The 18,384-nt window shown below is 39.4% G+C and overlaps 1 protein-coding gene across 1 annotated transcript in view; it reads left to right on the forward strand.

The window, feature by feature from the left end:
- The window catches only part of HAO1 (hydroxyacid oxidase 1), a 48,361-nt gene that overhangs the window by 15,511 nt on the left and 14,466 nt on the right, over positions 1-18,384 (forward strand). The window contains exons 3-4 of the mRNA XM_038571362.1: positions 7,337-7,592; positions 14,511-14,686. Of these exons, the coding sequence (XP_038427290.1) occupies positions 7,337-7,592; positions 14,511-14,686 (432 nt within the window). The remainder of the gene's footprint in view (positions 1-7,336; positions 7,593-14,510; positions 14,687-18,384) is intronic.

Genomic DNA, 18,384 nt, shown 5'->3' on the forward strand with positions numbered 1-18,384 from the left:
ATCTAAAAATTTTCCAAAAAGTGATAGATTCAGTGTTGAAATCACTTAAAGACAAACTTCATCAATCAAAAACAGCTGGTAAAAAATTAGACTCTTACTACATTGAAGACCAACATCAAATGGTATGATTCCTAGTATCTCACACCAGAATTTAAGCTATTGGGCAGTTTTTTGAGAGCATGAGATTGCTTCTTCTTCTTCTTTCTTTTAAGATTTTATTTATTCATGAGAGACATACAGAGAGGCAGAGACATTGGCAGAGGGATAAGCAGGCTCCCTGCAGGAGGACTCCATCCCAGGATGCTGGGATCACACCCTGAGCCAAAGGCAGACGCTCAAACACTGAGCCACCCAGGCGTCCCAAGATTGCTTCTTCTCAAATGGTTACTGTGCCTGATGACGTTAGAGCATGACAGCGAGAAGTCGGAGGCTCACTGCTATGTCCTGGCACTGAGGTTGTTATACTGAGGGAGGTTGATTGAGGTCAAGGGCAAATTTGATCTTCCTTGAAATCCTCATAAAAGGCATCTCACTATGGTGTGGTCTCCATGTAATCTGCCAGTCATTCCAGGACCTGACAACTTAATAAAATGACAGAATAATAACCTGGGGATCATTACCGTAAAGCTAATGCTTTAGTCTAAATCAGAGTTCTGCCCCAGAAACAAAGTGGAAGCAAGAAAGGGAGGGCACAAGTGTCATTGGGACTAGTTGTTTCTTGAAAATCTTTCTATGCAATCAAAAGCAGCTCTCAAACTTAGTGACGATGTGATCACTCAAGGTTAAACTGCTCCTGAGTCAGACAATAGACTGTCTTGAAAGCACTGGAAAGATCAAGTCTGGTTTCCTGACCTTTCTTGGCAGTGTTTACATTGCTTCAGTTCTCTAAATCACAAATTAAGGTTCGTTTGACCACTTCTAAGTGTTTCATGCATAACTGTAGTGGAAGTTTCACAACATTATTTTTGTAAGTAATCTCAACAGTAATTTCAGACACGCAGACAATAATACTCATTGCATCTTTAATAAGCCTGTGAATGGCAGTTCCTGTGTGTAAAGAAAGGATGACACACCCAGGGGATGTTAGGGTGCACATTTATGCAAACACTCTGGTGGGTCAGACCCTGAGTTCTGAACCAGACGACTGCTTGGTACTTTGTCACTGCATATTTTCCCCATTGCACAATGACTTCCTGTGCAGAGGACAGAATGCATTTTCTCAACAAAATTTTCAGCACAGCTGTCTTGGTGACTAAGTTTTGCAGGAGCTTTTTAATCAAATGCACCTAAAAATAACTCGAGACACTTTCATCATGTTACCCCCTTTTCCTTTAAACACACAGTTTTGGAAACTTAACTCACCTTTCCCATAAAGGAGAACTATTTTAAAAGAAATAATTTGGACCCAACGTAACACATTGCTTAATCATTCTGCTCTAAATCTGGGAATATGATTTGATCCACATGAGTTAATGCTTCAAATAATAGACATTTACTCCCATTGATAACTACTAGTTTATATTTTTCTCTGTTGTGGTAGTGGTGGAGGTAGCTATGGGTGAACATCGTCCTCCGATGTATAATAATTCCTGTCCTTGTCAAGCCTGGCATGATAAACTTCGGTTTTATTTGGTGATTTGACATCTTATTTATCCATGTGAGACTGTTAGACATTTGGAAGCTATTTTATCATTGGTAAATTGTGTTGCCTCAGCTTTGAGAAACTTCTGTCTCCCTTATTGTCTGCCATTTTATTTTTATTTTGTTGCTTATTTTTGCTTCTAATTTAAACTTTAGGAAGCTGGGCAAATCCTAGATAAGCAAGGTTATAAAATATGCTGGGTAACGGTTAAATGTGTTGAGGGGCTATTACTATAATGCAATTTCATTCCTTGACTTTAAAACTAGTAAGGGACGAATGCATAAGAAACTGTGGCACATTTACCTGTGCTCTCCTCAAAGCAGAAGACAGACAGATGCACTGGCAGGATGTGGCTGGCAATTGGCAAGCTGGGGGCCAGTCACTACCCACCCTACCATCAGTGGGCAGTTTGCTATAAGGTCCTGGCTTTCGATGGAAGAACCTGAACTGTCAGGCTTAGTGTCGCCTAAAGTTAAGTCCACAGTAGCTTTCCTGCCTTGTCTCCTCTGCATCCAGATTACCAAGATCAGAAATGAATGTTTTCATTAAGGCTTGATGGAAAGCAAAACCCTGCCAAAATCTAGAAGCGCAGTTGCATTTCTCAGCCATAGCGAGGATTCTGACAGTTTGTGCTGTGTTGCGGAGCTGTTTAACTGTTCTAGCCCAACTGAATCATTGTACATTGGAGTTTATAGTTTGTATCGACTCCAGAGGTGGTTGCATTTATATCTAAGATGAGTTGATGTAAACCTCGGTGGTTCATTACAGGTTCTGGAGCGTAGATTGAGTTAACTCTACCGAATGGCAGTCTGGGGAGGCAGAACTACATTTGATCTTATGCCAGATTATTGCAGGCTCTTGTAGCATTTCCCCACCCCGGGGCATGTGATTTAACTCATAAAAAAACTTTGTTGTGGGTGTGTCCCAGGATAACTTTTATTCTGTAGACAGAATGCACCAGTATTTTCCAGGAGCCTGTAATCTATTTTGGGTGAGTGATAGTAAACAATGACTTAAAAAAAAAAAAAAGATTTTATTTATTTATTCATGAGAGACACACAGAGAAAGGCAGAGACATAGGCAGGGGGAGAAGCAGGCTCCACGCAGGGAGACTGATCCAGGACCCGGATCATGCCCTGAGCCTAAGGCAGATGCTCAACCACTGAGCCACCCAGCTGCCCTGTAAGCAATAATATTAAACTCATTTATGTCTATATTATTATACTTACAATTTTATTGCAAATAAAGTAGAGAAACAAAAAACTGTAGTGAGAATTTTGAAATTTTTCTTACAGGTATTATTGTTGATGACTGACTAAGCATTGCTGACAACCGCTCAAATCTACTCTGCAGACCCTTCTTGGAAATCTGCAGACAGAGAAGGGGGTGGGGGTGAGGGTGGGGAAAGACATGTTTTTGTTTCATCTCTCAGATTATTTGATGCTGTCTTTTCCTTGGATTTCCAAAGGAATGTATACCCTGAAAATGTAAGAATTATCTGCTTTGATAGTCTCTTCCTATATCAGCCATCTCACGAAGTTCCTTGGCCTAGAGAAGATTCCCCCCCCACACACACACACCCCGCCTCCTTTGAGAGATTTCCTGCTTAAGGTAGTGAGCATTCGACACTATTTCTGCAAAGAGGAATGGGTATCTTGACCATCAAAACCAATGCAGGGAAAAGGTGGGTGTGGAGAAGATTATGAGTGATGATAAGAAATCGAGATTCTTGGCAAAATTCAAAGGCAGCTGCTTAATGACTGAGCCACTCAGGCACCTCTTAGGTGTTTATTCTTGAAAGTAGATCTTAAGGATGATAAAAGAGGGAGTGAGTGGAAATAGGGAAATAGAGTTGTGGGATGTCAGATAGGATCAGTGTTTACTTGATGGTGTGTCCTCCTGGATACTTTATCTCTAGGATCAGCTGACTATAATGAAAGCCAAGATTTTTAGAGTTGAATCAACATTAGGGACCTTCATCATAGGCAAGATCCGGGCCTGGGCTTTACCACCCCAGATGTGATCTCCATTTTGCCAAAAGTTGTGAAATGCAGCTGGTATCTTGGGTTACATCATGCAAGTGGATCACTGTCCCTTTAAAAGAAATCTGACAGTTGCTCCTTTTGAGAGCTGGAGGTCAGTTTCATTATGGAAAATGAATAAGGGGAGAAAACGAGTTTCAAAAACATTTGTGCTTTGAAGCACTGGCCTAGGATAAGTCTATTAGAATTTTTTTTAAGATTTTATTTATTATTCATGAGACACACAGAGAGAGAGAGAGGCAGAGACATAGGCAGAGGAAGAAGGAGGCTCCTTGTGGGGAGCCTGATGTGGGACTCGATCCCAGGACCCTGTGATCATGACCTGAGCCAAAGGCAGACGCTCAACCACTGAGCTACCCAGGCGTCCCTCTAATTAGAATTTCTTAACAAAGTCTGATTATAATTATGATTATAAATTATCATTTATAAATGATTATGATCATTTATAAAACTAAAAAGCTTGCAATTTTTGTCCCCTAAAGAGTAATATGAGCTAGAAAGGTATTATCGTTATTTCTCAGGGCAAAAATGACATTTGAAATATTTAGCAACCAGTGCAACAAAGGACTTTAACCAATTAGAAGAGATGGTCAGATGCTCATTTCTAATGCTTTAACAGCATCCTGAATGCCCCCAACCCTGCCAGGTGTTAACTTTTAGATTTCTGGATTGTAGGGGTCAGGGGGTTCTGAGAATCCTTGAGGAGAGAAAGGAGTGATGCCACATTAAAGGGACTCAGAAAGGATGGTCATTTACTTCAGAGCCATGGCTATTTACGGATTGAAATGGAGGTGTTTCAGTATTTTAACTGGCACATTTGTGATCGTCTCTCCCAAATGGTCCTTGCAAAATCCCAGGATCCCTCATCTCATTCTAACGTAAAACTGTGTTGAAAACCATGGATGTAATTCATCAACAACTTGCCTTGATCATGGCATATAATCACAAGTGAGTGGGGATCACAGTGGTCAGTAATATATGTTCCAAGGAGCGTAAAGCCTTCTCAGTTTTGCTGCTGTTCTCTCCTGAGAGCAATATCTTAGTCTCAACTCATAATATGTCAGCATAGACTCTGATATTCTCTCTGCGTCCAGGAGACTCTCTTGGAGTAAATTCATTAAATCACCAAATATTTATTAAATGCCTACAACTTTGAGCACCAGTAACATCAGGAGCCATTGGTACCAGAGGCAGTAGACTCAGGAAAAATGACATGAAGTGGCCTTGCTTTTCTCTGGACATGCCTACCCAGCCAAAGGGGCAAAGTGAGTGTGAAGACTGACACCTCCTGCAAGGTAGGTAGGAAGTGACTATTTTAATGGTCTTTGTGGAGTGTCTGTAGATGTTTCTTATGAATACAAGGAGATCTTTTTGAGGAGTTTTGATCCTTATTGACAGAACGGCTGCTCATCTATATGATGCCTTTGTGTAAACTACAACGAAGTGTCCTATCGTTTGATGGCTCTTTTAGCTGAACCCCTTTGTGTCACCATGCCCTGATGTGGCAGGTCCTATCCATTGGTTTCCAGTTTCCTTGCTTTTCCAGAGCTATCGGCATGGTGGCATCCTCTCCATCTTCGTGGGACCTTAGTTAGGTCACATCCTCTTCAGGACCTATTTTTCTTTATGATAAATTGATGATTAGAGGATTCTGACCCAGTCAATGTCCCCTGGTGTTCCTTCCAAACAGCAATAGATGACCTGGAGTTATTTTCCATATTTATAAATCTTAATGAAAATCAGACAATGGTCTAGTTGTTCTTATGTGTTATTTCTTAACAAGATGTGGTTTTTTAAGACAATATTTTGCAAGTCATGAGTCTCTTGAGAGAAATTCTCAAGGGCACACTAGGAGGGAACAGAATAGTGACCCATGGACAAGATCATCCCCTGTTTAGGTCTTCTTTATCTGAATTGTTATCTGAACAACAGGGATGAAAAACACCTTCCAAAGCATAGGGCAGGTAACACGTATTAAAACAAAATCCATTTTATTACCATGTGAACTTAGAGTTTTACTACCAAAGGATATTGCTACCACTTAAATCTCAAAGTGTGGTCCAGGGGATTGGCAGCATCGGTAACCCTGGGAACTGGCAAATTCTCAGGCTATACCTCAGACCTACTGAATCAGAAATTCTGGGAGGATGTTTGCATACTATGTTTTCACAAACACTCCTGGGGGATTTGGCTGTCTCCTAAAGTTTGAGAAGCAGGGCAGCATTTTAACCTCTCAAAGTAGTATCTTGAATAGCACATCACTTGATTCTCAACATCACTCTATGGATGTCACTTGGACAACTAACTGCTTTTACTGCCATTTGACACATGTCAGGCACACAGATAAGTTTAATGACTCAGGATCATATAGTCAGTTTTATATCTTTATTATTGTCTCTTGCCACATTTGGTATTTGGCATATAAACATTGTATCAGTTTCTCCTCCATTAAAACTGACCCCAATTTTACTGGTTTTTACCTATTTTTGGTTAAAAGCCTATCACCCATGCTCTTTCATGTTCTCTGAGACAATTGGTTAGGTGAATCTACCTAATTTATTACTAATTTTTCACTTTCACTGTGCTCAGTTTTTGGTATCTTTGCTCAAAAGATTGTGAGAGAGAAGTGCTATCTACTTGGGATGTCCAGCATATGTACTTTATAAAATTTAGAAATATAACATAAATGGTAGAATGCACCTTTAACAAAATTTTTAAAGATAAAATTTTAAAAGTTAAAAAAGAAGAAAAAAAATTAAACTCACCCATAATTCTCTGACCTATCATTAGCCATTAGTTTGTTTAAGTTTAAGTTTATATACCAGTAATCACATTTGTACATATGTGGAATTATGTTGTATCTGTCATTTTGTAGACTTTTTTTGTTTTTTTTTAACGTATCTTGAAAATATTTCTGTGTTCACAAATATTTTATTTTATAACCATAATAGAAACAGAATATGTAGATATATGGAGGGAGAGAGAGAAAGGGAGAGACAGAGAGAGACAGAGAGAGAGGTGAAATGGGGGGATTGATTTGGGGAACTGGCTCACATAGTTGTGAAGACTGGCGAGTCCAACATTTAAAGGGTAAGATGGCAGGTTGGAGATGTAGGGAAGAGCTGATGTTGTGGTTTGAGTCTGAAGGCCGTCTGCTAACCGAATCCTTAGGGAAGGCCTTCAGTTGATTGGATGAGTCCTATTCACATTGCAGAGAGCAATCAGCCTTACTCAAAATCTACTTATTTAAATGTTAGTCTCCTTTAAAGAATACCTTCACAGTAACACCCAGTGATTTGGGCAAATTCTGGGAAGCATCACCTGGCCCAATTGACACACAAAATTAACCATCACAAAAATATTAGCTGTAATGGGTGTGTATCTTTCATTTATATATCCAATCCCCTAAGTTTGGAAGTTCAGATTGTTCCCAATTTTTTCATCCTTTCACATAGCACATCTTTGGCTATTTGACTCACTTTTGTCTCAAAGATCAATTCAGGGTGTAGAAAGGAATGCTTATTTCTATTTAAAGAATTGACTTCTTATTGCCTAATTTCCTTTGTAGATGTCTCTACCCTTGAACCACAACCTGAAGGCTTTGGAGTGGGGAAAGTGCCAGATTCTTCTTTACCGCTTCCTTTTTCCTCAGCCTGCAGGTCACTGGGAACTGGAATGATGCTGAGTTCCTGGTCCACCTCCTCAATTGAAGAAGTGGCAGAGGCCAGTCCTGATGCACTGCGCTGGCTGCAACTGTACATCTACAAGGACCGTGAGGTCACCAAGCAGCTAGTGCAGCGGGCTGAGCGAAAGGGCTACAAGGCCATATTTTTGACAGTGGACACTCCTTACCTGGGGAACCGCTTTGACGATGTGCGTAATAGGTTCAAGCTGCCACCTCAACTCAGGTAACCATGGGTATCTGATCACCCGAGCCCCTGAGCTGATCTTCTAATTCTCTTTAGTCTCACTCTTGTCATGTACCAGCTCTAAAGTTTTTTTTTTTTTTTTTCCCAGTTTCCACATACATTTAATTCCCAATTAGATTTTCACAAAACATTGGTCCCAAAGTATGGCTAACAGGGATCTTATTTAGGAATGATAGGCTTTGAGTTCTAGAGGTAAGTGCATTTCTTTGTCTGTTGAAACAAAGAGCCATCTGTTAGTTTTATTTTTAATTGTATTTGGAATAACTGTGTCTAGAAGATTAAAGGAAGCTAAAAGAACGGAGACAAAAGAAGTCACATATTTGATCCCCTATTTCCTTCTTTCAGCAATATTCCTCTTTCACTGTGGTTCATCCATGGGTCAAGATTCATTCATTCACTCATTCACTCACTTATCTTAGCATATCTAGTAATCCAAAATGGAACTGGACAGGTCATTCAGCCTGACCACTACCAAGGAATTGTCCCTTTTCCCTGTAATATTTTAGGACTAGAATCATCTTGTGTCAAAGCTAAGAACTCATGGAGTTTACTGAGAAAGACCCTCACCTCCCTATTTTTTTTCCCCTTTGTTTTTGTCTTTCCCCAGTTCCCACCAAAATCTGCTCTTAAGTTTTTCATACCAATATATGACTAATAGCTTTCAGGGGTAAAACTATCTGAATAGGAATAAGAATCTTAGTTTTAATAGAGGACATTCTGATGATGGGATTTCAAAGCAAACCTCGTAGTATCTGAAATGATATAGGGTGCTTTCCTTGGATCCTAGACCTCATTTTACAACGGGCCATTGTTTACTCTCTCTATATATGAAAAGATCCAAATCCAAAAGATTTCAAAATCAAATCAGCATTCCATATCAGGGTGAAAAAATTGTTAGAAGGTAGGAATTCCATATATATTATAGAATGACATGTGTCTCAACCACTACATAAGTCCAAATACAGTCTTGTATGAGTGTCACAGAAATATTATATAGCTCTGGTGTGTATATACCTATTTGGGTATAAACTACTGTGCATAAAAACTCACCATTGAACCATATGTAAGTTAGCTGTGTGATGCTATCTTTGTGACTTCCAGGCAGGTGTAGGATATTGTTTGTGTATGTAGTACCTTCAATAACCCACTAACAAAAGAGACTAACAGTGCTGTCAATAAACCCGCTCCATGTATCCCAGATGCTGGGTTACCCAAACACCCTGTCTTTCTAAGGGAACAGGAACAAAAACAAAAGTCCTGACATATTCCTACTTCTTGCCAAATTCATCAGAAGTAGATGGCTTTAAATTTCCTTAATGTGAAATCTGTATTCACCTTATTTCTCTATTTTGGTTACCTTATTTATCAGACTTTCTAAAATAATTAGTTTCCCACTATTCAGGCTTCTGACAGGAAACAGTCCTCATTACTTCCCTTTGGCCATTTGAACGAGAATTTGCTATCCTATTCATCCTCCTCTCACTACCACTACTACTAACAACAACAATAACAAATAGTGGGGTAGGGTGTTTTTGCGGCTTGGGAAGCACTTTCTTGTTCCGGATAACAAAACGTGTTTCACGGTGCTTAATTAATCCTGGCTGATATCGCTTGCTTCTCCGGTGCCAGGGCCACTCAGTCAGGAGCTGGAAGGTTGATTTGCTTTTTCCCTCTCTTTTCCCTTTGCTGCTGGGCTCCTGCCCAGATGACGAGGAGGACCATGAGACAAAGGCCCTTTTCAGCTGTGATGTGCTCAGGAGTGGCCACGACTCCCCAGCTCGTCCCATCTCTCATCTGAAGATGATCAAATACTGAGCAACACATCCAGGTTATGGGGAACGCAGGAAACCCCCCACAGCCTGAGGCCGGGGCCCCTGGAGCGCACCCTGGCCTTGTTTGTCTCTGTGAGCTTGGGGCAGGCCAGTGCCCTCTGGTCCCGTCCTCAGCAGCCCACATTCAGCAGTGGAAGGCAGAGGGCACTAATGGGAGGCCCAGGCTTCCGCTTGAGGCCACGTACAACCAGAAAGCTCATCTGGTACAGCCTGATATGAAATCAGGTTTCTTTCCGCAACTGACCTGACTCATAGAAGGTGAAGCCCGGCTTTTCAGAAGTGAAGTTTGGCAGGCGAGAGAGGCAGGAAATCCAGAGAAGAATGAGTCTGTAAAGCAGTGGCTCCTTCCAGCCCTAGCTACTTCCTCTGCCTGGGAGGAGGGGGGCGGGGGAGGGACGCGGGATGGGGGAGGGTCCCGACTCTTGGCATCTGGGACCAGCCAGGGTTCAGGAGTTTGGTAGTCTCTGCTCGGTCTATATGCAAAACACATGTATGTGTGTATTATGAATGGCACAGAGGTTCCTGAAACTGAGGGGGGACGGGTAAGGGGAATTCTCATCTGCTTTTGGAAGAAGCAAGGAATGAGGCCAGTTTGCTAGACTGATTTCCTCAGGCTTTGAAGCACGGGCCTTTTCCTGTCACTCTACCTCGTGGAGATGGTTCATTTACCCCGAGGAAAGACTTGGGTCTGTGGTGAAGCACCAGGGCAGTTGAAAGAGAAGAAAAGAAATTTCCAATCCTTGACTAAGATCAAGGTAAATCGTGACACCTACCCTTTCGGTGATTTGTGTATAACCCTATAACCCTGAAATGATTCATTAATCATGACAGCCAGAACAGATCATACTGAAAAAAGATCAGACTGTTGTTGTCTTCCCAGGACTCTAGTGATAAAAGTGACCCGTGGGGCTTTCCATGAGCAGGACCCCATCACCTCTTTGTCCTTACCACCTGGCACCCTCACCTCCATTCTCACTTTCCAGCTACACTGGCTGCCCTATGGTTCTTTCAGCATGCCAGGATTGCGGGTGCCTGAGAGCCTCAGAACTGACTCCTTTGCCTTTTACCATTTTCTGCACATCCATCCACAACTAACTTCCTCACTTCCTTTACACTTTGACATCAAGGATGGGTCTACATGTCTTTCTAGTGGGAAACCAAAATAAAAATAATTGGTAGAGATCAGAATAGAGATAAATATGTGTGGGGACCTTGAGCAGGGGTTTTGGGTAGAGGAAGATTTGTGAAGGAGATTTGGGTACATGGGCCACCAAACTCTAAATTGTTTGGTTTAGGAAAACATTCACAATATAACTGTATTAAAAAAAAATAGCAGCCTCCCAAAGATATTCATGTCGTAATCCTTGGAACCAATGAATATGTTATTTTACAGGGCAAAATGGACTTAGCAGGTGTGATTAAGTTAAGGACCTTGAGATGAGAAGATTATCCTGGATTATCTTAGTAGACTTAATATAATTTAAAGGGTCCTTATACGAGGGAAGCAGGAGTGTCAAAGTCAGAGGAGATATGATGATGGAAGCAGAAGTTGGAGGGATTTCATCAGGAGTCAGGGCATGTAGGTCTCTACAAGCTGGAAAAGGCAAGGAAATGGATTTTTTCCTATAGCCCCTGGAAGGAAAATAGCCCTATCAACACCTTGAGTTTAGTCCAGTGAGATACATTTTGGACTTCGGACCTCTAGAACTGTAGTATAATAAATCTGTGTTGTCTTATAGCCCTCATCTGTGTCATTCTAAAGGTTGTGGTCATTTGTTATAGTGGGAATAGGCAAGTCTGATTATGATATTTAAACTTTCAAGTTCAGCTTCTACCAGTTCACATCTTCTTATTCTGCTCTACTTCTTTTCTTTATATAACACTTATGTTCTAACATGCTTCATAAGCTTATTTTGTTTATTGTTTGTTTTCTGCCTCTCCTTGCTAGAATGTCAACCCTAGGTGGCCAGGTAGTTTTGTTTTACTTACTGGTATATCTTAAACATCAAAAACACTGGCATATAGTAGGTGCTCCACAAGTAATGTTGAATCATTTTATCATTTTACAGTCGATAAAAAATGTACCAGATCATGTGAGATTTACCCAATAAAACATGACTACTAAGACGAACAAGATTTTGAGCTGAGACTTAAAATCTATGCCCTGCTCATTTCTTCTAACAGCCCAACACATTGAGGGAGAAATTAGCAGGGCTATGTTCTTAATGTGTTTTCTATTCACCATTAAAGGTTGGTGGTCTATGAACCAATTTCCATATGTATTATGAATCTTTTTCTCACTCTCTCTCTTATTGTGTTGATATCATGGGCTCCACTGGTTACTGTTTCCTCCTTTGTTTCCCACTATGGACACACATAGCTTTGTCATTAATTTCATATCATCCATACTTGTAGTAAATAATATATATTTCTCAATAATATCTATTATCATTAGTGTTACTATTGGTTGTTCAATGATGTTTAACTTTCTTGGGCAGCCTGAGTGGCTCAGCGGTTTAGCGTCACCTTCAGCCCAGGGCATGATCCTGGAGACCCGGGATCAAGTCCCACGTTGGGCTCCCTGCATGGAGCCTGCTTCTCCCTCTGCCTGTGTCTGTGCCTCTCTCTCTCTCTCTCTCTCTCTCTGTGTGTTTCTCTCTTGTGTCTCTCATAAATAAAATCTTAAAAAAAAAGATGTTTAAATTTCTTTAGTAGTTTTTACTATTCTCACTTACTTGATTTACTAAAAGCTAAAATCATTTCTATATTAGGTTAAAAAGCATATTTGGGGGCCATTCAGGGCACAATAAACCCCTTACAAGGCCAGTGCTCTCCCTTACCTTTGGATCATTAAACAAAGCTTGGGGTTTGGAGCATTAAGTCCCAAGTAATTGTGTTATTATTTTGATGTTGCTCTTTTCCTTCCTCAAGAAATGGAATACTTTGGTTATCAGCAGCCACTTTAAGTGTTTCTTGTGTATGTGTCATAATTCAAATAAAAATAGTATTCAGGGAGGTTTCCTTCAAAAGCACTGGTAAAACACTCCATCGTGGGTCTCTGTCAAGATATCTGAAAACTTTCTCTTGGCTTCTGGCTTTGAACGACGTTTTAGAGGAACAACAAGGCTTCATTGTGCACACTGAAATTTCTGTAAGGCAACATTCATTCAAGTGTTGATCTGCATTTCACCATCCAAGAATAACAACAGTTATTTATATAATTTTATCCATGTTTCTGTTTTTTCCTATCCATTTCGCCCTTCCACCCCGCCCCTCCTGAAACACTGTAGCTTGTTTGGGATGGGGGTGGGGTGCCATGCAGAGTATATACACATACAGATGTTTTTCTTCTTTTCCCCTTCTGGTCTTGCTATGGGATTGACAGACCAAACATTTTTCTTATTAACAATATTATTTATAAGTTTGGAATTTAGTATCACTTAATACCATTTCTAGGTAATGGAATAGGTTTTCATAATAAAAATATGTTTATTGACCAAAAAAGTGTCAGTTAATTCAAATTAGGATGAACACAGAATAGCAAAGGCTATGATAAAATGTCCAACCCTAAATGGTTTGATTAAAAGAAATGCCCAAATATTTCAGCTAAAGTCTGGACCAAAGTGCAACAAATAGATGGGTACCAGTATGACTTTCCTGAGGTTAGAATTTTCTATGATTAAAGATGGCCATCTGAGTCAATGAAACTATAGAACAGACTATTCAATCCTTATTGAGAAAACTTTGCCAATAGCCTGAACAGAGTTTGGTGGGATGTGAATGTTCATGCCCGTATGATATATATACCATGTAAGGCGTGCAACCAGCTATTTCAACTGAAAGTATACTAAAAACATTAAGCCTAGTTTGTATTGAAGTAAGTATTTTAAAAAATTAAAAATAGTGTGCTTATGTATTTATATAAAAATTGTTATAGTCATTGCTCCCAAATCCTTTATATGTTCAATGGCAGAGCTAGTAGAAGGAAAGAAAGAGCTATGGCTAAGCCAGAGATTAATATACAGCTGTACTTTTACCCAAATTGGAGATTGGCTAGCTGTGTAATTTATAATGTGCAGAAAATCAAGGTGAATCCAGGTCACTGTCATCATTCAAAGACAGACTTTCAGAGAAATGAAGTTTGCAATTAGATTTGAGTCTGTAGGCAGCTAGGTCACAGGGTTGATGCCACTGTGTATCCAGATGGTCATCTATCCAGTCAGTGATCAGAGGTACAAGCAGAAAAAAACTTTGTCCCTAGGTCAGGGAACTGCCAAAATCTAGTCAGGATATCAGGATCTTAAGCCAAGAGGAAAGATTTTAGGTGTAGAGTGAGCCAGTAGCAGAGTCTTACCAGTAAGTTAGAGAAATCCTGGTCTAAGTTGGGTCAGTAAAAGTAGATACAGGGAAAGTGGGGTTGTGTCTCAGTCTGGGTTCCCCTAGGAGAAGACTATCAGTCAGTGATTTAAATGCAAGTAGTTCCTTTGGAAAATGAAGGGAATACTGGTAGAGGAGTGGGGAAGTGGTGCAAGGGAGGGAAGGCAGCAAACAGTGGGCATGTTGCCAAGATAGCTCTGACTATAGGCAACTGAACCTTAATCCTGATGGGAAATTCTGGAGATCATGTATAACTGATTTATTTTATAAAAACATAGCCTAAGACATACATTAAACTTTAAGTGACCAATTAAGTCCACTTGATTGACACATTTGGCCTGGAATCTCTCTCTCTTTTTAAAAAGATTTTATTTATTTATTCATGAGTGATAGAAAGAGGCAGTGGCAGAGGGAAAAACAGGCTCCCTGCTCTGCAGGGACTCAATCCCAGCACCCTGATATCATGACCTGAGCTGAAGGCAGATGCTTAATCAACTAAGCCACCCAGGCACCCCAGCCTGGAATCTTACATCAAAACATGGAAATATGTATGCAATGAACCTATAGATGGTTGAGGAACATCCAGTTGATCTGAAAAGAGTGGCATTTCATTTTTCATTGAATGAGTCATTGTAAAATTATCTCTAACTTTGGGAAGGTTCTCATTTTATGTATCTCTTTATTTCAGGATGAAAAATTTTGAAACCAATGATTTAGCATTTTCTCCTAAGGAAAATTTTGGAGACAACAGTGGACTTGCTACGTATGTTGCTAAATCAATAGACCCATCGATCAGCTGGGAGGATATTAAATGGCTGAGGGGGCTGACCTCACTGCCAATTGTTGCAAAAGGCATTTTGAGAGGTTTGTGTATTTCTTATACCGATCTTATGATTCTTTGTAAATATGACCATGATATGTTTAAAAGAAGAAAATCAGGAAAAATTAACGTGGAAATCTAAGGAGACATCCCACATCTCAATTCTCTCTGTTGACTTGAGTAAATAGTTCTTCATTCTTAGGTTAATACACTGAAAAGCAGGGCTCCCATGAAGTAAAAAATTACCTTCATGGTAACATGGAATACTGTTGCCTGATTTTGAAGCCATCACTAAATCAGGGAGTTTGACAAGATCTAGACAAATGGTCTTGAGTTTATTGCTGTGTCTGAAAGCTACAACAAACTGCTCTCAGACCAAAAAGAAAACCAAACTGATATCATGACAACCAGATCTGTTTCAAGAGCCTTTTCTATTTTTCTCTTGTTCCCTGCAAATACCAAAGACTAGCACTGATTTTTGAGTGTGGTGAATCCCACATCATCTCCTTCTAAAGAGGCTGACTACAACATTAAAATCCTCAAATATCACATCATGGGTATTAAGAAACTTGACTGCTTCCCCAGTATCCACATGTATTCAAATCCCACAGGGAGGTACCGATGACTTCAGTAATTTGGAGTATAAATGCATTCACCCACAAAAATGTTTTCTTGCCTTAGAAAACATTTTTTTCAGTTGATTATATAGAAAACTGCCAAAAACTTATTTTAAATGTGAATATTTAAGCAAATGGCTCTGAAATGAGAGATTCTATTAACTTATCTCAGGGTCAACAACAGCTTCTAATCACAACATTTCATCCGTGTTATTTGAATATGTGAGTCACGTGGCCCTATTTATAAAGCTATAGGCATGCCACAGGCTTTGTTTATTTAATCTTAAGGATGCAGAAATGAAGTTAAAAAAATAAAAGAATGGACCCAGTAAAGCTTTTAAGTAGTGGAGATATGTTTAAATCCAGATCTGTCTTAATTTGTGCTATTAAAAAATACTGTTACATTCTTCCCTGTTAGTCATACATAGTTCTAGTTCAAAATTTCTGTGGATTATATACTGCAAAGAGTAGATCTTAGTGTGAGAGACACCTTTCAACAACAGTTTCACTTACTTGACTGGTATCCATATTATCAGTCCATGATTGTTAGAGCTATTAACCTAATGGTTCTGCCCCATTCATTCATTCATTCATTCATTTATCCATTTAGTTATTCACTCACTCAGGCATTCATTTTGTAAACATTTATCATGCTTAATGTGTGCTAAAGTTGAAAGTAAAATAATAATTTGAGGTCCTTGGCCCAAAGGAGAGCCCATTTTTGTAGGAGACAGACATGTAAACAAGAATTTTGGGGGCAGTAAGATGTTACAGGTGCTGCATACAGACATGCAGCATTAAGGTGGGGTATAAAATAGGGAATGGAAATTTAGAAGAGTGGTTTAGGGAAGGTTTTATTTCAGAATGAAAGATAATGCCTGAGTTTCCCTTGATATCAAAAGACGCAGACTGGAATAATGGCAAAATAAAGCAGTCTGAGTAACACTTTATGAAACATGTAGGCTTTAAGATATTTGAGAACCACTGAGGCTCCTGATCAGGGAAGCAACCTCATCAGATTAGCATTTTAGAAAATCAAGCATTGTATAATGGACCTAATGGTGGCAAAGTTGTGGTCAGGGGGACATTTAAGAAATGGTTATTGTCCAGGCAAGAGATGATGGTGGCCTACCTCAGGAAACTGAGAAGGTGTGATTGAATTAGAAAATTAATGCCATTCCAAGTATTTAATTCACTCTCATCACATAGGTGGCCGAGGGCAAATGGCTTAAAACACCAAAGAAGAATGAAGTTTTTAGTCTTATCTCCTATTTGTCTGCATTAAATAGGGAACATATATAAGAATGAGGTTATTTAATTTTTTTTTAAGATTTATTTATTTATTCATGGGAGACACACACAGAGACGGAGAGAGAGAGAGAGAGAGAGAGAGATAGGCAGAGACATACGCAGAGGGAGAAGCAGGCTCCATGCAGGGAGCCCAATGTGGGACTTGATCCTGGATCCCAGGATCATGACCTGAGCCCAAGGCAGGTGCCCAATCACTGAGCTGCCCAGGCATCCCGGTTATTTAATTTTTTAACCAACTTTTCAATTTAGGATTTGTAATATATACCATTTTCTACAACTCTGTCCTCTAGGATATGATGCAAATCTATTCAATTAGACTTCACTATCATGTGCTACATTGAGAAAATACTCTGGCTTCTAGAACTTCTTTCTGTGGTCATCTTACCTAGAACCACCACCCCCACCATCACCTCTTTTTTTTTTTTTCACTCATATGAATCATATGACATCTTTCCACATATTTCATAATGTTTTACACACAGTAGATAGACCAAATGTTTATTGAGTAGAATCCTCAGTGAAAACTATGAGTCTATATAATTAGATAGAGCTCAAAATCAAGAGAAAGAGAGATGGAGCATTTGGCATTTGAAAGGAAATAACTTATTTATACATGCACAGTTTACATTGTCTAGTTTTTCTGTAACTATTTATTTCATTTATTTAACAAACAAGAATCATCTCCATGACAACTGCATCAAGTAGTGCACAAACTCAATCTTGGGGGTGGGGGCAAGGAAGGAGTAGGGCAAATTCTGGGAAATCCAGTTCTCACTATTTCACAGATCTTCATCCAGAAGTCACATGGGTAGACTGAATGTCACCCATCCTCTTTCATTTTCCTTTGACCAGAAAGGTATAGATTATGTTTGCAGGAACATGAAATCATGGGAGCTGGAAAGACCTCAATGAAATCCCCCCTTACCACCATTTTAAGAATTGTATCTTAACGAATGCAAATTGAAGTACAAGATATAATCTCTTGCTGTGGTTAAACTCTGCCCTTGGGAAACTTCAACACAAACTCCAGGGATATATATGAGATAGGATTTGGTCTTCGCCAAAACTCATGCTAATAAACAAATGACTTTATGTACAAAGGCATAATGCTTTTCAGAATTGTTTTAAAATTTAAAAAAAATTAAACTATTCTGTGGTATTTCCATAGTGGCTTTTTGTTTCTCAAAAACTGTAATTAGCTCTTTTCCTATGTACGTTTCTTCACAACACTCTCAAAGATATTCACTCAGTGTTTCCAGATTGTGCTCAAAACTGCTGCCGTGCACCTAGGATTTAGTTACTAAATTCCTGTGAGATAGCAGAGCCCTGAGTCCAAAGCTCCAAAGGCTGCAGGGTAAATCTTGAGTACTTATATTTCACTTATTTTTTCTGATTAAATATAGAAATAATATATCAGTAAGATAGCAAACAGTGCTATCCTCTACTGACTATTGTATTTGTCAATCAATTAATGTATTAATTGGTAAATTAACATATGTGGAATGCCATAACAGTAAACTTTAAGGATTAATGAAAATATGAAGTTTTTCTAAGTCAGAACATTTTCACCCTCCTGTTAAAACACACTGTTTTCCTCTCTGGGTTAAAATAAAATGTAAAACTTGGACCAGGTTTCATAGGCAACTAATGAAAGGGGTTCATATTTGGTCATAAATTATTCTTACTTTGCCTCTCTGGACATTCATGATCTTATCTTCTGAGCAAACCATTCTATCATTTCCCCCTACATTCCCAGCACTGTCTAGAAAACCTGGAAAACCACTTGAAATGACAGGAGATGAAAAAACTGTTGC

Source organism: Canis lupus, chromosome 24 (assembly GCF_011100685.1).
Source record: "Canis lupus familiaris isolate Mischka breed German Shepherd chromosome 24, alternate assembly UU_Cfam_GSD_1.0, whole genome shotgun sequence".
Taxonomy (NCBI): Eukaryota; Metazoa; Chordata; class Mammalia; order Carnivora; family Canidae; genus Canis; species Canis lupus.